This window comes from Plasmodium gaboni, chromosome 10 (assembly GCF_001602025.1).
Source record: "Plasmodium gaboni strain SY75 chromosome 10, whole genome shotgun sequence".
Lineage (NCBI taxonomy): Eukaryota > Apicomplexa > Aconoidasida > Haemosporida > Plasmodiidae > Plasmodium > Plasmodium gaboni.
Genome location: NC_031490.1, coordinates 640,794 through 667,500, shown reverse-complemented (window position 1 = coordinate 667,500; position 26,707 = coordinate 640,794). Strand labels below are relative to the sequence as shown.

General features: G+C 17.5%; 7 protein-coding genes across 7 annotated transcripts in view; 3 read left to right on the top strand and 4 right to left on the bottom strand.

Annotated features, from left to right (window-relative positions):
- Nucleotides 1-3,027, bottom strand: part of PGSY75_1019000 (putative eukaryotic translation initiation factor subunit eIF2A) — a gene marked incomplete at both ends in the record, with an annotated part of 5,660 nt that extends 2,633 nt beyond the window's left edge. The window contains one exon of the mRNA XM_018785959.1: nucleotides 1-3,027. This exon is cut by the window's left edge and continues 2,340 nt beyond it. Within this exon, the coding sequence (XP_018641576.1) occupies nucleotides 1-3,027 (3,027 nt within the window).
- Nucleotides 3,028-5,846: 2,819 nt separating this feature from the next.
- Nucleotides 5,847-8,030, top strand: PGSY75_1018900 (hypothetical protein; the record flags this gene model as incomplete). The annotated part of the gene is made up of 1 exon (XM_018785958.1): nucleotides 5,847-8,030. One exon carries the CDS (start codon nucleotides 5,847-5,849, stop codon nucleotides 8,028-8,030), a length of 2,184 nt encoding a protein of 727 aa, XP_018641575.1.
- A 97-nt stretch (nucleotides 8,031-8,127) lies between these two features.
- On the bottom strand, nucleotides 8,128-10,505 carry PGSY75_1018800 (conserved protein, unknown function; the record flags this gene model as incomplete). Its single annotated transcript, XM_018785957.1, has 2 exons — nucleotides 8,128-8,322; nucleotides 8,664-10,505. 2 exons carry the CDS (start codon nucleotides 10,503-10,505, stop codon nucleotides 8,128-8,130), a joined length of 2,037 nt encoding a protein of 678 aa, XP_018641574.1.
- Nucleotides 10,506-11,428: 923 nt separating this feature from the next.
- On the bottom strand, nucleotides 11,429-13,189 carry PGSY75_1018700 (hypothetical protein; the record flags this gene model as incomplete). The annotated part of the gene is made up of 1 exon (XM_018785956.1): nucleotides 11,429-13,189. The coding sequence occupies one exon, from the start codon at nucleotides 13,187-13,189 to the stop codon at nucleotides 11,429-11,431; it is 1,761 nt and encodes a 586-aa protein (XP_018641573.1).
- A 3,430-nt stretch (nucleotides 13,190-16,619) lies between these two features.
- PGSY75_1018600 (hypothetical protein) lies at nucleotides 16,620-22,190 on the top strand (the record flags this gene model as incomplete). The annotated part of the gene is made up of 1 exon (XM_018785955.1): nucleotides 16,620-22,190. The coding sequence occupies one exon, from the start codon at nucleotides 16,620-16,622 to the stop codon at nucleotides 22,188-22,190; it is 5,571 nt and encodes a 1,856-aa protein (XP_018641572.1).
- An 881-nt stretch (nucleotides 22,191-23,071) lies between these two features.
- On the top strand, nucleotides 23,072-24,017 carry PGSY75_1018500 (putative PHF5-like protein; the record flags this gene model as incomplete). The annotated part of the gene is made up of 5 exons (XM_018785954.1): nucleotides 23,072-23,087; nucleotides 23,186-23,224; nucleotides 23,453-23,565; nucleotides 23,730-23,807; nucleotides 23,928-24,017. 5 exons carry the CDS (start codon nucleotides 23,072-23,074, stop codon nucleotides 24,015-24,017), a joined length of 336 nt encoding a protein of 111 aa, XP_018641571.1.
- A 164-nt stretch (nucleotides 24,018-24,181) lies between these two features.
- PGSY75_1018400 (hypothetical protein) lies at nucleotides 24,182-25,176 on the bottom strand (the record flags this gene model as incomplete). Its single annotated transcript, XM_018785953.1, has 4 exons — nucleotides 24,182-24,634; nucleotides 24,815-24,854; nucleotides 24,976-25,024; nucleotides 25,119-25,176. The coding sequence occupies 4 exons, from the start codon at nucleotides 25,174-25,176 to the stop codon at nucleotides 24,182-24,184; spliced, it is 600 nt and encodes a 199-aa protein (XP_018641570.1).
- Between the last annotated feature and the right edge of the window lie 1,531 nt (nucleotides 25,177-26,707).

The window sequence follows — 26,707 nt, the reverse complement described above, 5'->3', positions numbered from 1 at the left end:
CTTTTTTAATTTTTTATTTTTATTTTCTTTTTTTTTCTTTTTATCTTGATCTTTTTCTTCATTCATATTACCATCAACCACTTCTACATTTTTTTCTTTATCTTTTAATTTGTTTTTTTGTTCCTTATCTTGATCATCATCTATTATGTCTTTATCTTTTATATCTTTTTTTATATCATTTGTTTGATTATCTTTCCCTTTATTTTTATTTAATTCGTCTAAAGAGAGTGTTTTTACATGTCCCATGTCTTGTAACTTATTTTGTTCTTTGATATGTTTGATGTTGTTATATAATTTATCATGATCATTAATATTGATATCATTCACACTATTATTATTATTATTATTATTATTATGATTAATATTATTCATTTGAATGAACTGTTCAGATATTTTATGTTGCTCATTGTTCATTTCTTTGCCTTTCTCTTTATCTTCTTTTTTTTCCTTTTCTTTTTTTTTTTTTTTTTGTTTCTTCTTTTCTTCAACAACATGTTCGTCCTTATTCATATTATCATTCACATTAACTTTGTCATGACAGTTGTTTAAATTATTTTGTAAGATCAATACTGCGTTCTCAGAATTGTCTGTACTTCTAATGCTGTCTATCATTACGTTTATATTTTTATTACTATTGTTTAGGTTGTTGATCAAGCATTTATCGTTTTTAAGTGTCAAATTTTTATCATCTTGTGTTGTTTGTTCAATAGGTATATAATCACCTCGTTGATTCATATCAATATTATTTATGTTCATGGCATTATTATTATTCATAATATTCACATTATTCACATTATTCATAATATTCACATTATTCACATTATTCACATTATTCACATTATTCACATTATTCATATTATTCACATTATTCACATTATTCATATTATTCACATTCATATTCATCACATTCATATTCATCACATTATTCATGAGACTCATGTTTTTCTTCTTCCTCCAGTCAACATCCCAATCATATGCATTTTTTCCTTTCTCCGATTTTTTTTTCTTATGCCCATTTATTAAACTAGCTGTCACATTAGATACTGATGTGTTGGTTGTTAGTGTCATAACCTTGTTTACTTTTATCTTATCCTTTTCAAGTACTTCATTTATATTTATATTATTTTCATCATATACATCTAAAGAATAACTATTAAGATTTGCAGGTGTGTTATTATTATTTATGTGATTAGTATTATTATTATTGTTGATCATTTTATTGTTCACGTTTAAAAAGGACATTCCAATATTATTATTTATGATATTATTATTATTATTTATCATCATATTATTATTATTTACCATATTATTATTATTTACCATATTATTATTATTTATATTCAATAGATGACCGAGGTTCTTTATTTTGTAGACACTTTTTTTATTACAATTATCTATCAGATTGGCCTGAGGTTTAGCTGGTTGTTTGTAAAAACCTGGTAACACATTCTTCCATTTGACATCATACAATTCATTGAAATTAAAACTACTTACTAAGTTACCTTCATAAGTATATATTTTAAAAATATTTTCTACTTTCATTCTTGGATATGTAGATGCAGTCATAAACAACGTTCCATCATATGACCAATCACAAAGAACAGTACATGCTTCTCTATATTTTTTAATTATAGATACACTATAATCTTTTTCTTTATAATAAAAATTAATATCTCCAGCCAAATTTCCGAATCCACCTAAAGCAATCATACTACCAAATGGTCCCCACTTTATTGTATTTTTATATTGAGAATATATTTTACATTTTATATTTAAATCATGATCATATAAAAAAATAATATTATCTGACTTGCCTTCTATAATTAAAAATTCATCTTTTATATTACTCCATTTCACATCTTGAGCAACCTGTTCGTTTATTCTTTTTATTTGAATATTTTTTGATACCAATGAACAAAAATAACAGTTACTTAAATAACCATAGGATTTATTTGTAGTATCATTTGTATTTACTAAGAATATTAAATATTTACCACTGATCGACCAAAAACATGTTAGAGCATCTAAATTGTCGAAACTTTTTCTAATGAGTAATTCAATTTTTATTTTTTCAACACACGATGTATCGTTTACATCTGATATGTTATTATTTATTGGTGATTTAATATTTACACTAATATCTATTTTGTTGTCATTTGATTGGATGTCACTTGATTTGATGTCATCCGATTTGATGTCACTTGATTGGATGTCACTTGATTTGATGCCATCCGATTTGATGTCATTTATTTTGGTGTCACTTGATTTTTGTGTATCCCCTCTGACATTATAATTTACAATTTCATTATTATTCAATCCTTTAATTTTAAATATGTATACATCTCCCAGGAAATTATTTTTTGTATGCACTATAAAAAAGCGACATTTATCTTCACTCATATATGATGACATATAAATAGCTAGCACGTTTGGCTGATTCCATGTATAAATATAATTCAAAGGTATATCATTATTATTTAGATATGCTGTATTATCATCATTTTCTATTAATTTTAATGTATCATATATATAAATATCTGTTTTTTTTTGTAGAAGGAAATAATTATCATCATGTGTAAAATTAATTACAGGCCAATTACTACAACTTTTTTTTTTTATTTTAAATGAACATAAAATATTTTTATCTTTTACATTCCATACTAACAAATTACCTAATTTATTATGTTTCTCTTCTTCATATGGAAAGAAAAAAACTATAAATCTATTATTTGGTGACCATTGAACATGTTTAATTAATTTTATATTCTCATTATCAAATAATTCTTTATATTTATTTATACAAGCAATCTTTTCGATTTTTTTTTTTTTTTTCTCTTCATAATTACTAATTAATAATAACCCTTCTATGGCATGTAAAAGTAAAAAAGAATCTCCGTCATATGACCATATTGCATCATTTATACATCCATCATATTCAAATATAATGTTACTTTCATACACATTTTCTAATTTCTTAAACTCATATAATTTAACACCACTTTTTGATCTTATAAGGAGTTCGCTCATCTTCTTCTTTTTTTTTTTTAAATAAATAATAATATAAGAGAAAAATAAGCGTATAAGTTCAATACATATATGAAAAAATATATATATATATATAAAAAGATATACAAATATATGTATAAAATATTTAATATGATTCGCTTACGCTTTCTATAATTTACATATTAAACGTTGTTATATAATAAAAATATATATATATATATATATATATTTATATATATATTTATATATATATATTTTTTATATATATGTTTACATATATATCTTTTTACATATAATATAGATCAATAAAAAATTATGCATGTTTTTTTTCTATTTTTATATATTTAAAAAAAAATTCAACAAAATTTGTATCACCCTCTAAAATAACTTCTTACATATATATATTATATATATATATTATTATTATTACCTTTTACTTTTTTGTATATCCTTTATTTTCTCTTTTTTTTTCTTTCTTTCTTATTTTTATAATCCCCCAAAAAATAAAATAAAATAATAATAAATAAATAAATAAAATAAAAAAAAATAAAATAAAATAGAAGAACAAGAAAAAAGCAGGAAGGAAAACAAAAAATGTAAAAAAATAAAATGGAAGGTTCAAAATATATTCCCCTTCTTAAGGATAATAAAAAAAAAGCATATATACATAATATAATATATATATATATATATATATATATATATATTTTATCATATGACCTTTTAAAAATTAAAAAGGATTGTGATTGTTAATAAAAATAATCATATACTTATGATAAGATAATAAGAAAAGAACACAGTAAAATATTTAAATATGTAAAATATTTTAAATGCTCAAATGGGTTCTCATATAAAATATATATATATATATATAAATATATGATTTATTTATTTACAAATATAAAAATAATGTACCTTTAAATATATATACATAAATGTAAGTTTAATAATATTTTATATAATCAAATATATATATTAATATATATATATATATATATATATATATATATATATATGTAACATGGGAAATGTTTAAAAAGTTTAAAAAAAAATTTTAAAAACAAATAAATAAATATATATTAATAATATTATTATATATATATACATTATACTTTTTTAATATTATATTAAGAATAAAATAAAAAGAAGAAAAAGAAAATTTTAAACAAAAAAAAAAAAAAAAAAAAAAAAAAAAAAAAAAAAAAAAAAAAAAAAAAAAAAAAAAAAAAAAAAAAAAATTTTAAAAAAAAAAAAAAAAAAAAAAAAAAATTATTCATCATATGTTCATTACATGAATAATATATACTATATAAATATTATATATATATAAAGCATAAATATATATATATATATATATATATATATATATATATATATAATATATATTATATATATATATATAAGAAATGCATATTATGGTCTTGTTTTTTTTTTGTCATTTTAATACTTAATATATATATAAATATATAATATATATATAATATATATTATATATATTTTATAATATTTTAACATGTATAAAATATAAATAAAATAATGATATTTAAAAATATATAAAATATATATGTATTGACAAATATTATTATATATATTATAATATATATTATTTTTATTTTTCATATTTAAAATATATTATTATATATACACCTATTATTTTATTTAAAAAGATTATAAATATATAATTTTAAAAGAGCTTAAGAAAATATATTACATTTTTTATAAATGTAGAAATTAATGTTTATAAGGGAGTAAAATGTTTAATATATAAACATATATAAATATATATATATAATATATATAATATATATAATATATATATATATATATATATATATATATATATATATATATATATATATTATAACAATAAAAAAATATATAATTATTATGTATCTAATTTTATAGAATTAAATGTATGCTTGAAAATTATGATATTAGCCAATTGATAAGATCCTCAAAAAAAAAAAAAAATGGTAACATATACAAAATATTATATATATATAATATATATTATATGTATATTTTCTTTTTCTTTTTTTCGTTGGGTTAAATATTAAAATAATAAATTAATATCTATATTTTTTTTTTTGGAACATATGGTTTATGACACAAGTTATTTTACATAATAAAAAATATATATAATAAAATGAAATGAAATAAAATAAAATACATTTTATATATATATATATATATAATATAATTCCTTTAAAAGTTGCACAATAAAATAAAATTTCCCGGTAATATTTGATCCTTAAATTTAATTTTTTATTTAAAAAAAAAAACATGATCTCTCTATATGTATAATATTATTTTATTTAATCATTATTTATTTATTTTTTTTTTTTTTTTTTTTTTTTTTTTTTTCCTTTCCCTTAAAAAAAATATCATACTTTGGTTTTATGAAAATTATTTCGTTCATTTATAGTTTTAAATATAATACACACGTTTTTAAAAATATATTGAACATATATATATATATATATTATATATATATTTTTTTTTTTTTTTTTTTTGGGACTACTTCCTATATTATATATAAATATAACGTACACATATATTATTCATTTATAAAAAAAAAAAAAAAGAAATATTATTTAAACATATATTTATATATATATATATATATATATTGCCACATTTCTATAAATATTTTTATATTAACAAATAATGAAAATAAAATATATTAAATTTGTAAAGGCACATACATATTTATTTATATTTTTAAGGTAGATATTTATTAATTAAAAAATATATATATATTTATTTATTTATATATTTATATATTTATTTATTTTTATTCATTATCTTTTATCTTATCATTGCTTAAATTATTTGAGCGGATGAGAATTTGTGGTTACTTAAAAAGATGGGCATTTTATGGTCCATATGAATATACATATATTTTATGTGTTTCAAAAAAAAAAAGAATAAATAATTTCTCATCTAGAATGTTATATAGTACGAGTGAGTTTCAAAATAATATGATAAATTGCTTTGAAAATATGAATGGTTTAAATATTAGTTATAGTATTAAGAAGAGTGTTAAATATGGTTATGTAAATAAGAAAATGTTTGAACATTATAATAATTTAATAAAAAAGTTTTATTATAATTTCACATTTGAAGATATTATTTTAATATTACAATCATATGCTTTAAGTAAGGAAAGAAATTTTGAAGTATATTCTCTTTTATCAAATAAATTATTACATATATTTAAAAATATGAATGAAGAACAATATGATCAACATGTATATGATAATATTTATAAATATATTTTGGCTAGTCAACAATTAAATTATAGTGATTATGAAATTATTACTATTTTTTTAAAAATTATAAAAAATAATTTACATATTTATGGTCTAAAAAAAATTTCTATTATTCTTCATTCTTTGTCAAAACTAAAAATTCATGATGAACACTTATTACATATATCTTCAATTTATATACTAAATAATTTTCAACATATGAAATGTAATTATGTAAGTCATATTATATCAGCATATTCAAAACATGTAAATCTAAAATTTTTACAATTATATATAAAACTATTACAATATATTTTTGAAAATATAAAATATATGGATTCATTATCTATATATAATACACTCATACAAATCAAACCCATCATACAAATGATAGACACAAATTATATGTCTATTTATAAGACTGAAGCTAATAATGGCACATTAGAGAATTTAAGCAATCAACCATATTCATCCACTCTAGAGCATAATGTATTGAAACAAAATGTATATGATAAACATAATATTTGCAATGAAAATGAACAAAGTGATAAGCACATAGAAGAAGTACTACAAAGTGGTACAGACTATATAATTAATTCTACATGTGATAATAATAATAATATTAATAGACATAATATTAATAGACATAATATTAATAGACATAATATTAATAGACATAACAATACATATGATCATTCTAATTTAAAAAATATACACATATATCAATCCAAACATACAAATACAAATTCATACCCACTAAACGATACATACGAACAAGATACAAAATATGATACACCAAATAATATAAATATATCTTACAATAATTCAGAATATTTTTCAAACGATTCTTATTGTCATTTAGACGATACGTTAAAAATAAATAATATTAATTATGAACAAAATAATTTACATTTAAAAAAAGAAAAAAAAATTGTTCAAAATATTATACCTTTACTATTTTCCAAAGTAAATAATTGCTTAGCCTTTTTGTCATTTAAACAGCTAGTCAAACTTGCATGTGCATATAAAGAATTCAATTATTTTAATTATATTTATATATATAAAAGGTTATTACCATATCTAGCTAACAAAATACAAAAAAATAAAATAACATTTGAAGAATGTGTACTACTTCTAGAATGTTTTACGATCTTACCATATGTAGATAATAATATAGACGAAATTATCAACATTATATTAACAAACCTAGAAACAATTATAACATTTAATTATAATTATATATGTAGAATCTTACAATCTTTTCAACATCTAACCATATATAATGATAATATCTTATCAAAAATTGATTGCGTCATTTTTAAAAATAAAAAAAATTTTGAACGATATTGTAATTTAAAAGATCTACACTTATTTTTACATTTCTATGAAAAAAACCCAGACGAATGGCAAGAAATGATCAAATATTTAAAACATCTAATACAACAAAAAAGTAATCATCTTTTAAAAAGTGAAGAAAATAACATACAGCAAGACAAACAACAACCTCAAAGTAATAATAATACAACGTCAGATACGAATATTTATAATAAGGATAAAAAGTTAATAATATATAAATATAACAAACTGCAAAAATGTTTTAATGAGAAGGAAAAAAATATATATGAAGCACACACAAAAGTTGATGATGATAAAAAGCGTGAGATGGATGGCACACCTGTACATGTCGAAAATTCAAACGATGTGCGTAAAAAGGTGTCTGACTATATATATTTCAATGTCATGAACGAAAAAAAGGAAAAGAAAAACATATAAATATATAAATATATAAATAAATAAATAAATAAATATATATATATATATATATATATATGTGTGTATTATTTTTTTGTTGTTTTGTTTCTTTTTTATTTCATTTTACAAAAAGAAAATCATTCAATAATAAAGCCATTACATGTATAAATAACAACAACACTACAATTCTATACGTGTAAAATGTTTTCTTATTGTATACCTCCGTTTTTATAACCTTTAAAAAATCCTTGTAATAATTATATCTCTTGTTTAATATTTTTATCCTCTCAGGAATTTCCATATATTTATATACCTGAAAATGTAAAAATGTGAAAATTATATATTAAAATGAAATATATGAACGGTTAATAATATTTTATCATTTTGTTCATAATATTTTTTTCATTTTGTTCATAATATTTTATCATTTTGTTCATAATATTTTATCATTTGTTCATAATATTTTATCATTTTGTTCATAATATTTTATCATTTTGTTCATAATATTTTATCATTTTGTTCATAATATTTTATCATTTTGTTCATAATATTTTTTTTTTTTATTTTTATTTTTATTTTTTTATTTTTATTTTTATTTTTATTTTTTTATTTTTATTTTTATTTTTTTATTTTTTTATTTTTTTTTTGCATTACCTCAAACCATGCGTGCTCATATTCTACCTTATTCCAGAAATATTCTGGAATGTCTAAAAAATCTTGAACTGCATTTACATTTATAATGCTTGAGTAGACATGCATCATTGTTGCTATTTTTTCTTTAGAAATGATACATGTTCCATTGTTAGCAATTTCTTTGGATATTTTAAATAGTGTGTTAATTGCAATATCCATCATCATTTCATGAACATCTAGTTGTATTGATTGTGATAAAGCAAATGATGCAGTTAATTTTTGTTCTAGTGATTTATTGGTTAAATAGATAACACCATTATTTACAACTGTGTTTATTTTTGTGTCCTTCTTACTTTTTTGTTCATATGATGTTTTAAATTTCAATTTTTTTTTTTTTATTTTCATTTCACTTTGTTTGCTTGTTTTATTATAACTATTATTATCATTTTGTTTAGAATTATTTTTTATAATATGTTTTTTTTTTTTTTTTTTTTTTTTTTTTTTTTGCATGTTTGTTACATATTGATGATTGAATTTATTATGTTCTTTTCCTTGAAAATAAAATATGGTATCTTCTTGTTGTAGATATGCTGGTAATAATTCATCAGAAAAAGAATTCAAGAAAAGCAATATTTTGTTTATAAAATTATCATTTTTTTCATGGTTATTAAAATTTTTCCATATGATTACTGAGCCATTTTTGAATATAAAAACTATGTATTTACTACTTTTAGATGATGTTACATTTTTTTTTAAATTAAGATTTTCTATTTTATAAAAATCTGCGGAACTATAAAATTGATGATCTTCTTTATCTGGACACAGAAATGCACATAAAATATTATAATTATCAAACCATTTATATGTAATTTGTTTAGAAAAAAATATGTGACTTATTTTTATTAAATTATAACATTTAGCCTGACATAAGAATTTGACTGAGAATATATTATTATATCTTGTAACAGGTGAAGAATTTGTAGAATGATCTATAGGACTCATATTTATTTTAATAATTTTATTCTCCTCACCTTCTGTAATATCATTATAATTATTATGTGTAATAAATTTATTTCTAACATTTTCAAAATATTTTTTTTTATAATTTATATTAGTACTTATATTATTAATACTTTGAAAAGTTCTTAAATTTGGATATGTCGTCCTTTTTTCTATATTATTAAATATGGACATGTGTTTGTTTCGATATATATTATCATTAGAATATGATAATAAAAATGAAATATTTTTTTTTTTATTATCTATCACATCGTAATATTTGTTATTATGATTACAATGCATAATATCATAAAAATTTATATATTTTTTTTTTCTCATATTTTTTATTTCTTTATATTTATCATTATTTGTTTTGTTTTTATATTTTATCTCCATTTCTTTTTTTTTCCTGTAATTTATATGATTATAATGATTAAACAAATTAACATCATTTTTAAAGGAATTAGTTCTATAAATAAATTTATTATTACAATCAATTGATGTATTTTCAACAGAATATGCTTTCTGACCTTTAAAGTTTATATGATCAGGATTCTCATTTTTTTCTTTTTTTTTTTCATAATTATGACTGAAAATGTTATTATGAACATATTCCTTTCTGACATTTATCAATTTATTTTTATTTTTTAATGTAGGTAATATTTTATAGTTATATAAACAATGATCTATTATTTTCTTATCATTATATTGGGTCGTCCTATCTACATTGTTATCGTCTCTTTCTGATAAGGAAAAAAATTCATCATACAAATTATCATCTAATAATTTGCCGTTATCATTTTTTCTGACACATGTCATTTTATTTTTTTCAGCGTTATATGATGACCCACGTATGTAGACCATTTTATTATTATTTTTTAAGTGTGACAATGTTTTATATATTATATTATTAAGGATATTCAAAGGGGTATTCTTAAAAATAAAAATAAAAATAAAAAATAAAACTTAAACATTAACAGATAAAAGTTGTACATTAAAAATAAATAAATAAATAAATATATATATATATATATATATATATATATATATATTTATTTTAATAAATAAAATGTGATATTCCTCCATATAACATTTTAAAGTATAAAATATATATGTATATGTATTGTGTGCCTATTATATGCATCCATATTTTTAAATAAATGAAGAAAAAAAAAAAAAAATTTTATTTTTAATTTTTATAAATTTAATTTATTATTCATATTTTAATACAACGGCATATTTATTCTTTCAATATATAGAACGAATTAAAAAATGGATGGTACACATAAATATAAGCATATCACCTATAAATATATAAATAATATTATATATTTATTTATATGTTCGCTTTTTTTATTTTCTTTTTTCTTTTTTTTTTTTTTTTTTTTTTTGACCTTGACAATTTTGTATATCGATGAGAAAAACGTCAAAGGTATATATTTTTAAAAAATTATTAATAAGTGAGAATAATTTGAGTATTTAAAGTTATAAATAAATAAATAAATAAATACATGTATATATATGTGTGAGTACATAACAAACATACATGCACACTTACTTTTAAATTTGTATAAATAACATTACAACACAAAAAATAAATAAATAAATAAAAATATATATATATTAAATAAATGATTAATATGGAATATGATTAAATTGGAAACATTAAGGTGGAGATACGATACATACATAAATGATATGTATGAATAAAAATAAATAAATACATACATACATATATATATATATATATATATATATATATATCACTTAATTGTTATTATTTTATTCTAGGAGACTGCAAAATTTTTGACTCTAAAAATTTCGTTTAAAAATTTATTTTGTTTATTCGCCTGAGGAAAAACATTTTGATCACATTCAAACATAACAAGATCCCAAGAACAATTTAAGAAATAATATTTTATATCTTTATACATATTTGCAATATTTTTTTGTATATATTTATTATTTCTATTGCATGCTAAGGATATATGATTACAATCCTTTACTCTAAAATCTGATACGTTTACTTTGAAATTGTTATATGTGTAGCTCATTTTATTCATAGCATCTTTTCTATGTGAATCTGTTTTTTTATTATTATTATTATTATTACTTTTTTTTTTTTTTTTCTCTTTCTTTGAATTATTTGTTTTATCACTACTATCACTTTTATTACTGCTAAGGTTAATATCCACATGATTAGCATGTTTAAAAAAATTATGACTATTATTATTATTATAATTCATTATGTCTATATTGTTGTTATTATTACATATTAATGTGTTACCCATGTGATTATCTTGAAATGAGTTAATGGTTTTATTAAACGATAGATTATCTATAAGAGTATTAGAATCACAATTCGTATATACAAAATATGTACTATTCATTTCGTCATTATTATAAAACATTTTATTACTATTACTATTATTATTATTATTGTTGATATAATATTGAGCTATTAAGCTATCAGATTTGTTGGAAGAAGATATAACATCTAAACCATTATTCATATTAGATGTTATGTTTGAAGGTATATTAGAATTAGAATCCTCATGTTTTAATAATAATAAACTACTTTTATAAGGATCATAAGATAACATATTATTATTATTATTAAAACATATATATTTTTTTTTCATACTGTCATGTAATTTAGATATGTTTTTATTTATGGTATACATATCATTCGTAATTGTGTTATAAGATATGACATTATTATTTTTTATTATAAAAAAGAAATTATCTAATATTCTTTTCAACCACTCACAATGTATAGGGACTATAACATAACCATCGTTTGTTGTTAGAACATGCTGTTTGATAGGTTCAGAATTTTTGTTTGTTTTTTGTTTTTTTTTAATATAATGAGAATCTACATTTTCAACACATTGATAAGTTTCAATATTTTTTGTATACGTAAGATCTTGTTTCTTTATATCTACAATGTGGTGTTTTTGATTTAAAATTTCTGGAGGAATATATTCCTCCTCATCATAATGATTAGGTTGGTTCTTAAATATGGTCCTACTCACATTTTTTATTGTGTCTTCTTTTTTAATCTGATATTTTATTTTACCTTTTTTCAAAATAAATGATTCTACATCAGCTTTGTTAGGTAAAGATATATGAAAATATAAATTTTTAAAAATAATTTTTTTAAAAGTATAATACAATTTTAAATATTGAAACATAAAGTGATATAATGTTTTTATAAATACATTTATATTATCACAACAAAAATATCCAGTAACACTTATATGTATATCATATTTATATGTTTCATCTTGTCCATATTTTTTTAAAACATCATTTTTTTTCTTTTTAAGAAAATTATAAAAAGAAGAATTCTTTGACGGTACTAAATGGATAATAAACTTTTTATTCTTGTTGCTTTTTTTATTCCTTTTAAAATTATTAATTTCATTTCTTTCTATATTTTCAAAAAGAAACTTTTTTATAAAATTCTGGTTATAAATATTATTATGAATTATATTTTTTCCTACTATATATTCCTCGCCTTCATCCTCAGGCTCGGGATCTTCCATATTATTATCTTAAAAAATATATATAAATCTTAAGCAAATGGCACGATAAATATATATATAAATAAATAAATATATATATATATATATATATATATATAATATATTTATTTATATTTTATATTTATTTATATAATATATTTATTTATATTTTATATTTCGATAGCTTTAAATACATGTATTAAAAAAAAAAAAAAAAAAAAAATTATTATATAAGTGAGTAAAAAATTATATCTTATTTTATTTAATGCCTCATCAACCTTGCATTTATTAAATATAAATAAATATAAACATATATATATATATATATATTATATATATGTGGGGGGTAAAAAAATATATATACTTATATTTTAAACATTTATACTACATATATATATATTATATATTATAAAAAATGATAAGGGTTAATATACTAATTATATAAAAATATGATCAATACATTTTATATTCTTATTACGACAGTATCTTAAATAGACACACCAAAGGAGAAAAAAATAAAAAATTATAAATAAATAAATATATATATATATATATATATATATTATATATATTATATATATTATATATATTTTATTATGCATACAGTTCAAAATAAAAAAATCATACACATATAAATAAACACACTATTTAATATATATATATAATATATATAATCAGAATGTATATTTTTTTATTTTTATAAAATGTATGAATATTTTTTTAAAAAATTAACTTTTTTAATTTAACGCTATATATATAAATATATATATAATATAACGGATGATGAATAAAGAAGGTGAAAAAATAAATTTTTTTTTTTTAATATGCAAATTGTAATATAAAAAAAGAAAAAAAAAAACATATATATATATATATATAACATATATATTATATATTACACATAAACTTTAATTTTTTTTTTTTTTTTTTTTTTTTTTTCAATATTTAAAAAACTATAAATATCAAATTGTTGTTATGTCATACAGAGTGTGAGCTGTTACAAAAAAAAAAAAGAGACACTTGATATTTTATTTTTTTAAATGTAAAAAAAAAAAAACAATATATTATATATATAATATAATATAATATTATTGTGTTTAAAAAAGGAGATACATACATATATATATAACTGATATGTAAATATAAATATATATATATATTATATATATCTTTATGCAGAGGTTGGATATATCATTTTTATAAAAATATTATATATATATATATAATTATATATATGTATGTATATATATAATATGTATATAATATTTTAATATATTATATATGGATGAATTTTTTATGAATTATCTTTTTTTTTTTTTTTTATTAAGAATTAAATATTAAACGATATAATAAAAAAAAAATGTTCACATATATATATTATATAATGAGATATCTTTTTTTTTGTATTTATATTTTAAAATGTAAAAGATGTTACTTTTATAAATATATATATAATAAATACTTAATATATATATAAAAAATTCCTTTTTAAGTTTTTTTATTTTATTATATTATTATAATATTATATACAAACATATATATATATATATATATATATATATATATTATATAGTAAGTATAATATTAATATTGCTATTTTATAATATAATTATCATTATAATTACATAAATGATGTTATTATATATATTTATTTTTATTGTTTATATAAATATAAATGAAAAAAACAAAGCATTATATAAATATAATATAATATAATATAAAATTCATATTTTATAAAAATTTTTATTTATATAATTATATATAAAAATAGCAATCATATTGTTATATTTAATATTATTGTATTTTGTTTATAAACATGTATGTAATGATATATATTTATATATATATATATATATATGACATGCAAAGAATATAATTTTATATTATAATATTATATAAAATTAATTCCATTTGGATATATTTATAAATATAATACATTATTATAAAATTAAAAATAAAATTATTAAAAAAAAAAAAAAAAAAAAAAAATACAAAATAAATATAAAAAAAAAGAGAATAAATTTATTTTAATCATGTTATAATTCTTTAAATAATAACATCCTCTAAATTTTCATGATTTGTATTTTTATAGATTATATGTAGGGGATATATTCTTTAACAATAAAATATATTTATTTATATAATATTAAATAACTTTTAAACATAAAAAGATATTAAATATATAAATAAATAAATATATATATATATATTTTATATATCTTTTATACTTATATGACTTTTAAAAATACATGGTATTATTTTTTTTCTTATTTGTTTTTATATATATGTTCTATTTTTTTTACATAAAATATAGAAGGTGGCTATATATATAATATATATATATAAATAAGTTTATATATAGAATTAAAAAAAAAAAAAAAAAAAATATATACATATACATATATATATATATATATATATTTATATGTTTCGTCTGTATATGTTATATTATTACCACTAAGTTTGTGTTTATCTATAAAATAATATATTATAATATATATATAATATAATTTATATTTAAATTGTGAATACTTGGTTCTTGGTTATATGTTTTTTCTTTTGTGCATATAAATATATATATAATATATATATATATATATATATATATATATATAAATATATGTATATATAAATATATTTATATATGTATTTATAATATAGAAAAAACAACATATTTCTATAACATTTAAATATCACAATTTCTTATTTATATTATATTAAAATAATAATTTTTAAAATAAGAAAAAAAAAAAAAAAAAAAAAAAAAAGAAAGAAAAAAAAAGGTGTTTGAATGTAATCACACATTTATATAAAAATAACACTTATTTTTTTTTTTTATAATTCACAAAACAAATTATATATAAGGTATAAACCAAAAATATATGTTTAATTAATAATTTTTAAAAAAGGTGATATATATCTGTATATGTATATATATATATATGTTAATTTAAAAAAAAAAAAAAAGGATCAAGTGCTATTCTTTGTATATATATTAACACAATATGTAGGTTATATATATTTTTATAGTTGAAAAAATAATTTATATGATACATATATACATATATGTATATATTTATATATATGTGTGTATATATATTCTTCCTTTTAATATGTGTTTATATAAGTTCTCATATTTTTTTTTTTTTTTTTTTTTTTTTTGTGTATAAATAAAAATATATTTATGTTATAATACATATATTTATATTTCCCACAAAACAATTTTGTAAATCTATAATTCAAAAGAGAAGATAATAATATATAATTTGTCAAAAAAAAAAAAAAATAAAATAAAATAATTTTAATAAAGTATCCTTATGCTTGCACATAAAAAATAAACACATATATATAAAAATATATATATATAAATATATATATATATATATTTATAATTTTGTAATATATATATTTTAGTCATATACACATATTTTTCATTAGTCGTTCCAAAACAATGGACAGCTTTTATAAAAAAAAAAGAAACGTTTTAACTCTTATTAATGATGATCAAGATGTATACAAATATAAAGACATATATAATAATTGTGAGAATGATATATATACTTTATATTTAAATATTATTAATGCATATAAAAATTGTGTTTGTGAGGAAAAGAAATTATTTCTTAACAAGTGTATTAAAAACGGAAATATAAAATATATAGAAAAAGTAGTTAAGGAAATTATAGAAAAAAAAAATGTATATAATAATATAGATGATAAATCAATAAAAAAAAGTATCGACTTATTAATATATCCTTGTGTATATGAAATAAATAAAAATGAATATTATTATACAACTTCTTGCTGTTCAGGTAGAATGGTTATTTTTAAAGAAGTACATATAAATAATAATAAATATGATAATCAAAAAAATTTTAAAAATAATGATATTTCTGAAGAAAATAAAAAACAACAAAATATATCTAATCATTTAAGTAATACACATTTATCAAATATATATAAAACAGATGAAGTTTTTCTTTCGCATTTTAAAAAAAATTTTATTTTACAAAATAACCAAGATAATTATAATTGTTGTTCTGATCATCATATATCCTCTTTTTTTAATGTTTCAAACAAAAAAACAAATATTTCTGAGGATATATATGATGAACAAAATTTTAAAGATAATATATTTTATATTAATAAGGAATATAAAAAAAAAAAAGTACGAAAAAAAAAAAAAAAAATACATAAAAAAAATGTACATATATTATATTCCACACATTCACATCAACATTTAGAATATGATATAAATGTAATAAAAGATATTTTAAAAAAAGAAATGTTTCAAAATTATTTTGATGTTAACCCAAAAAAAAATTATTATAAAAATATCTCATTTGATTTCATGGGTACAAAAAAAAAATATTCATTACAAAATGATATTAATATAAACTCTTCTATAATCACCATGAGTGATAATGAAGGTATGAAAAAAAAAGAAAAAAATAATCAACTTATTAATATATTAAATAATCAAAACAAAAGAAATATATATATAAAATTTGAACCATTTATAATACACATTAAATGTACCACTTTCTTAAGTGCATTAAAATTATTAAAAATTGCGCAAAATGCAGGATTAAAACAAAGTGGTATTCTAAATTTTAATAAATATGTAACTGTAGCTATAAGAGGATCCATGAGATTAGAACATCTATTAGGAGATATTCATCATACATTACAACATACAAATCTAATGGATATCATTCATATTTGTAATAATAAATTATCCAAAAATTTATCACAACTTGTCAATTTTTATAAGTGCTTTAAACAATTTAAAGAACACGAACAAAACTATCAATTTGTTTCAATAAATAGGGAAATGCTTTCCTCCATAGAAAATAACTTAAGTAGTAATGCAAAAACAAAAAAAAAAAAAGAAAAAAAAAAGAAAAAAAATAATTTGTATAGAAAAAATAATGTTCAAGATAATATAAATATTTTTGATCACCTGGAAAAAAATAATAAAACAAATAATTTTTACCTTACTTGTTCAGGTAAAAAAAATATACCAAATGGAAATTGTTCTACTATAACAGAACCGGATAAAATAGGTTGTAACTTAAAAGATGAAATAACATATGAAAATAAACAAAATGATGTAAATATAATAAAAAAGGAAAAGCAAAAAAAAATAGATTTAAATAAATATAATATCCAATTAAATGAAGAAGGTTATATAATAAATGAAAATAAAAATGACAAATTCATTGGATGGAAAATTTTAGGAAATAATATGAACGTTCAGAACTTTTTGGTATGGGGACATGACATGTTCATGCAAAAAAATAAAATTTATATGTTTGGCGGATTTTCCAAAGGTATACGAAATAATAAATTAAAAATATATGATGTAATAAATAAGAAACATTTTATATATGACACAGACCTCCCATCTTTAGTATTTCATAATTTTATACAATTGGATGAAAAGTTTGCTTTTATATTTGGTGGGAGGCAGAATCCAAAAAAATGTACCAATATGGTTTGGGTGTATAATATTAAAGAGAAATTTTGGATAAGGGCAAATCGAACTAATTCCTTTGTTGGAAGAAATAAGGATGTATTATTTTTAGAAAACATGGAACAAAAAATGGACACTACTAAACATTCCATGGTAAAAAAGTACACTAATGTTGAAAATAATAATGATAATTTATTATGTAGTGATGACAATAGATTTTATTTTAATAATGAGGAAGCGCCTTGCCCCAGATATAGACATGCGTCCGTATTTGTTAGAAGATATATAAAAAAAAGTAAGAGCATATATGTATTTTATACATACGGTGGGGTTAATGAAAAGAATGAAATTTTGAATGATATATGGGAAGGCAAAATAATATTAAATTTGGAGGATGAAGGAATAGCTCACATTGAATGGAATAAAAAAAATTGTTCCCAAAAAATTGAGGCATGTCGTATTAATAATCATTCATTAATATATAACAAGAAGAAAAATTTTATTTATGTAGTTGGGGGTTATCAAGACAATGATAAAGCTAATTATACACAAGAATATGAATATGATGAAAATAATAATAATAATAATAATAATAATAATCATAGTGGTAATAATAATGTATACCTTAGTGATGGTATGATAATTGATATGCCCAATTTAAGTTCAACTGCAGTTTGTAAAAAAATGAAGTATTTGTATACTTATGACATAAAAAAAGATAATTTTTTTTATACAAAATGCATAGGTGATGACAATATTGAATTAAAAGCTTATCCAAGTGATCGATTTTCTCATTCGACTTGTTTGATTAACCATAATTTTTTTATACTAGTAGGAGGTATAAATATACATAGAACATTAAATGATGTATGGTTATTTCATATGAAAACGAATAAGTGGAATTATTTAGGAACTTTCACTTTTCAAAATATGTATGTTCGTTCAAAGGTTGTGAGTGAAAATAATTGTGTATATATTATAGGGGGTGGTTGTACTGTTTTTACATTTGGTAGTTTTTTTGACGTGCCAATATGGAGTAATTTCAGTGCAATTATGAAAAGTATGCAACATAAAGAATTAAAGGATGTACTGATTTTTTCTGAACATGGAGAAGAGAAGGAAGTGCAAGCAACGTGTGATAATGAGATAAAAAATAATTGTGGTAACAATAATGATAATAATAATAATAATAATAATAATAATGATAATAATAATAATAATAATTATAATAATAATGATAATAATAATTATAATAATAATTATAATAATTATAATAATAATTATAGTAGTTATAACATTTTGGTGGAGAGAAATGAACATAAGGAAGGTATTAAAAAGGAAATTTTGGTATTTGAAAAAAAAAAAAAAAATAAAGATGAAAAAGGGGATGATATAAAAGATGAGGAGGGAAAAAATGAATTGCCTTATATTATTGAGGAAGAAAAAAAGGACAGAAATTGTGACTTTGGAAAAAGAACATTTTGTTCTCCTGAGAAGAACATAAAAATAGGGTTGTATATAATTATTAAAGATAAAAAATTTGTAAAACAAATTAAAGTATATTTAGAGAACAAGAAACTGTTCGATAATTCATTAAAAATTTATAATAACACACGAAATGAACATAATGAAGAATATAATAACATTATGTGTGAAGAGGAAATTTTTTATGTGCCTATAAAAAAAAAAATTGATGATGATATATTAAAAAAGGATGACTACTTTAAAAATGTCCTTTTGAATAAGATAGAAAAATGTAATGATGGAAATATTTTTTATTACGAAAAAGTGATATGTGAAATATATAATGGAACATACAAAGAAAATATAAAAAGTCCAAATGGTGATACTTTTTTAAAAAAGAAATTAAGAATTTTATTTTATAAATTTTTAAATGAGAAAATGAAAAATTACCTGAACAGTTCAGAAAAAAAAATGGTTATGGAAGGATATAGAAAATATGAAATTATAGGGAACATTTTGATATTTCATTATAAATATTTTGAATGTATAATGAAATTATATAAATTATATGAGTATAAATTAAAAAAATATAAGAAGAAAATAAATAAAATGATAGAAAGGAGGAGGAGTAAGAGGAAGACATTTAGATATTATTCATATAATCATAATAATAAGAAGAAAAATAATAAATTGGTATCATGTTTTTTATTGGATGATGTATATAAATATAAATATTATATTAAGAAAGTAAAGAGATTTTGGCTAGCTGTTAAGTATATTTTTAATAATAAGTATATTTTTAATAATAAGTATATTTTTAATAATAAGGATATTTTTAATAATAAGAATATATTGTCATTAAAAAAAAAGGAGAAAGGGAAAAAAACATTTTATATTAAAGTAAAATTAAATAAAAAATGTATAACAAATAAGATAAATATATTATTATATAGAAGAAAAGAAAAAATGTTTGATGAGAATATTTTTAGGGATATAATTAAGAGGAATAGAAAATATGAAATAATAAAAAAGAAAAGAAAGATAAAATGTATTGCATTATATGAAAAGGTACATGGTAAATTAAGACAAAATAAAATACATATTGTATGTGGAAAAAATTTAAAAACTATACATATTGAAAATAAAATTAAATATAAATTGGATTTAAAAAAATGTATGTTTTCATCAGGAAATGGTACAGAAAAGGAAAGAATGAAAAATATGTATATTATAAGTAATAATAATAATAAAAATAATAATAAAAATAAGAATATTTTGTTAAATCAAAAAAGTGATGATAATATAAAAGAAAATGTGGTGGATTTATTTTGTGGTGTTGGTTATTTTACTTTACCTTTATTAAAATGTATAGAAGCTCAGAAGAAAATAAATAATTATTTCGCATGTGATATTAATCCAAATTCATTAAAATTATTAAGAGAATCAATAAAACTAAATAATATTAATAAGAAAAATATTTTTATTATAAAACAGAATTCATTTATCTTATCTAAAAATGTTCAGATGGTAAGGAAGTGTCATCGAATAATAGTTGGACTCTTACCACATAGTCAGCCCGCTTGGAAGAATGCATTTTTTTTATTAGATAATAAATGTGGAGGTATATTACATATTCATGGTATTGGTCAGCATATTTTTGATGAGCATGTATGTATTTCATCAATAAATACATATGATTATATTTTAAAAAAGAAAAATGTAAATATATCTTCTATAAATAAATTGACAAAGGTTCAGATGGTTCAAGAATATGTAAATAAAATTGAAGATTCTCATTATGTGGAAGAAATCAAAAAAAATAAAGACCATCATCAAAATAATAATATTAATTACTATAATTCAAATAGTAAGAGTAAATTATATATAGGAAATAACATCCCACATAATTTATCCTTTGCTCAATATACTTTGATAGAAATATTCAAAATAGCATTATATGACAATCTTAAAAATAATATATTTTGGAATATAGCAATAAGTCATGTGGAACGGGTCAAATCATATGCACCTCGATTGTATCATTATGTCGTGGATATCAAATGTGATCCGCTTATATTTTAGTATGAATATCTAAATGAAGAGAAATAAATAAAAAAAATTTTTTATTATAATAGCTTATATTTATATGTTATATTATATATATATATATATATATATATATATTTATTTATTTATTTTTTTTTTTTTTTTTTGTTAAATTTTATGTATATTAAAGACGAAGATTAAAATATTTTATTTTTCCCCTTTTTTTAAAGAAAGGTTTATAAATTGATTTGTAAATAAAAATAAAACAAAAAATATAAAACAAAAAATATAAAATAAAAAATAAAAAAATAGAGTGCTTAATTTTTTATAATCTTAACATAATAATTTTCTGACATGTAAAAGTATTTTTTTTTTATCACTTCGAGGGTAAAAAATAAAATAAAAAATATATATATATTATAAATATATATATATATATATTATATATATTTATTTATATATATATATATAACATATGCATCATTATTAATTTGCTCTATATATATATAAATATATTTACATATTCCGTATGACATTTTTATATATAAGAAAAAAAAAAAATTTTTAAACTTCATATATTATTATATATTTTTTCTTTACATGTTAAAAAAAAAAATATATTATTTTATAACTATGTATTTATTATTTATTTGAAATTATTTGTATATCCATTTTTTATAATATATATATATATATTAACATATTATTAAAAGAGTGGAAAAAAAAAAATAGGAGTTGTATTTTTGCAATTACGTGTAGAAGAAAAATGTTTGTAAAAACAAAATAAATAGGGATATATAAATATAAATATAAATATATTATATATATATATATATATATATATATATATATATAGAAATTAAAAATTTTTATAATAAGGGAAAAAAAAAAAAAAATAATAAAATTAAAAATAAACCATGGCAGCAAAACATCGTAATATGAAAAATATATATATATGTATATATTCATGTATATTATTATATATATATATATATATATATATATATATATATTTTTTATTTTTAATGTAGATCCTGATTTAATTATGTGCCGAAAGCAACCAGGCATAGGTAAAAATAAAATATAAATGAATGAAATGACTAATGTTTGAAAAGAATATAAAATATTAATATAAAGTTAATATACATACATATTTATTTATTTGACATGATAAATATAAATGTGGTCAAAATGAATGGACATGAATATATAATATATATATAAAATATATTTATATAATATATTATTTATATAATATATTATTTATATAATATATTTATATAATTTTTTTTATGTAGCTATTGGAAGATTATGTGAAAAATGTGATGGTAAATGTCCAATTTGTGATTCCTATGTAAGGCCATATACACTAGTACGTATATGTGACGAATGTAATTATGGAAGTTATCAAGTATGAAAGAAAAAATAAAACAAAATAAATATAAATATAAATATATATATATATATATATATATATATATATATATATATATATATTTATGTATAATATATTGCTAAATAATTCAAAAAGATCATTAAAATTGTTAATTTATTTATTTGTTTTATTTTTTGAAGGGACGATGTATTATTTGTGGAGGCACAGGAATATCCGACGCATATTATTGTAAGGAATGTTGTCTATGTGAAAAAGATGTAAGAAGAAAAATAAAAATAAAATATAAACACACAAACATAAACATATATATATATATATATATATATATGTATATATTTATTTATATGTGAACATTTAATTCGTTTTATTGTTTGTAGAGGGATGGGTGCCCCAAAATCGTAAACCTAGGAAGTGCAAAAACTGATCTTTTTTATGAAAATAAAAAATATGAATTTAAGAAACAATAAATGTATATTCAATATTAATATCTTTGTATTGAAGTATTTGAATTTGTTATTAAAAAAAAAAAAAAAAAAAATAATATCTTTTAATTTTTAACCCGATTGGTTCAAAAAATATATACATACATATATAACATATATATATATATATATATTTAATTTTTTTGTGATTATAAAAACAAAATTTGATAAATAATATATTTATTATTTTTTTTTATATTTCTAATAATTTTTAAATTCCTATGAAATATAAAATCCATATTATAAAATTCATTAATTATACATTTACCTTTATATTGTGGTAAATAACTTAATAGTGTTTTAAAATACTTATCAAATATATTACTTAAATATTCCTCTTGTAAATTTTTGTTTATATTTATATTATAAAGTGTATATTTAATATCAGGTATATTCTCTCTTTCTTTATGTTTCAAAGTTTTTAAAAATATATTATATAATTTATAATTTATTCTTTTCAGTAGTATTTTATATATCCTCCTGTCTGTATATATATTTTTTTTGTTATTTTTTTTTATACCCTTATAATATTTATCAACATGCTTTAAGAATATATTATTATTATTCATAAGATAATAGTTAGAAGTAAGAAATAACATCGCCTGTGAAAAAAAAAAAAATATATATATAAAAAGAACAAACATTTTTACAAACACAAAAATATATATATATATATATATATATATATGTGTGTAATTGTCTATATGTGATATAGGATATTTCTCTTTAATTCTTTATGTAAATTTTTATTAATAACAATAAGTATTATTCCTTATAAGCACCAATAATTTGTTTTCCAAAGATTCTGCCATCTTATTTATTCTTAATTAAAAGAAAAAAAATAAAAATAAAATAAAATAAAATATATATATATATATATATATATATATTTTCCATTGTGTAGAATAATTTTTAAATTTAAAAGAAATAAAAAAAAACAAACCCTTGATTCCATTTCGCTGCCATAACTGTTTTTCGAAGGTCCAAATAAACTGTACATGGTAATAATCAAAATAAATAAATATAAATATATATATATATATATATATATATATTAATGTTACAGAAGAAAACTTTCTCATTTACTCATATTAAAAGATTGCTTTTTCTTTTTATAAAAAGATTTTAAAGTTAAATTATCCATTTTTATAGAACAACAAAACAAAAGGCACGATTCTAAGATTATTGTCTTTTTATTTTTTAATAATTAAATAATATATTATTAATTGTCAGCACATACATATAAATATATATATATATATATATATATATATATATTTATTTATTTATATTTATAAATTATGTATGACTTTTTAAATTAACGACTAAAAAACAAAATATTATTTTTTAGCTAACACAATAGTAAGATCAGAAGAAGGTTAATTTTATTGTAATATCAAATCTTAAGACGAAGAAAAGAAAAAAGCACTGATTAAAATATAAACAATATGTTACTTTAATATAAATAATATATGTATATATATATATATATATGTTCCTTTATTTTTTTATATACAAAAATTATATAATTTATAGATAATATATGATAAAAACCTTAATAACTAAAAAGACTCTTTTAAAAAGAGTTAACACACTTTTAAAATATATTAAAATAGATAGTTTTCTTTTATCTGTGTATTTTTGTATATACATTAATACGAACTTCTTTTTTTTTTTTTATAACAATAATAATATATAAAAATAATAAAAATTAATACGAACTTCTTTTTTTTTTTTTATAACAATAATAATATATAAAAATAATAAAAAAAAAAATTATATTATATATATAAAATAATCCTTTGTAATAATAATATGAATGATATATATAATAAAAACTATAACAACAAAAGTGTATAGATTTATATTATAATATTATCACATGAACATTTTTTTAATTCCCCCTTTTTTTTTTTTTTTTTTTGGGGTTTTTCCATTATTACAAAAAAAAGAGAGGAAAAAAAAAAAAAAAAAAAAAAAAACACCCAGATGAAGAAAAAAGGCACATATAAATTATTTTTTTTTTTAATGATATATTATATATATATATATATATATATATATAAATATATTTATTTTTTTTAAAAAGAACATTGTGATTTCATCCTTTTATAAAATTGAAGGTTTAACCTATAAAAAAATAATCTAACAAGTATAAATATTATATATATATATATATAATATATATAATAAGCTTAAATATCTTAATATATTTAAAGAAATATTATAATTATATAAAAATGTTATTTTTTTTTTTTATTTTTTTTTATTTTGCTTGATTTTAAAAAAATGTTGTTATAAAATAAATAATTATAATTATATATATTATTATACATTTATAATATATATATAAATATTATATATTGAGAAAAAAAAAAAAGAAAAGAAAAACAAAGGTAACTAATATTATAATTATATATATATAATATATATAATTTATATTATATAAATATTTAATCCATTTTAATTATTTAGATATGCTTGTTTTCAATTTGATAAAAACATATTTTACAGTAACTTTTTCTTCTTTTTTTTTTTTTTTTTTTTTTTTTTTTTTTTTTTTTTTTTTTTTTTTTTTTTTTTTTTTTTTTTTTTTTTTTTTTTTTTAATTTTTTTTTTTTTTTTTTTTTTTTTTTTTTTTTTTTTTTTTTTTTTTTTTTTTTTTTTTTTTTTTC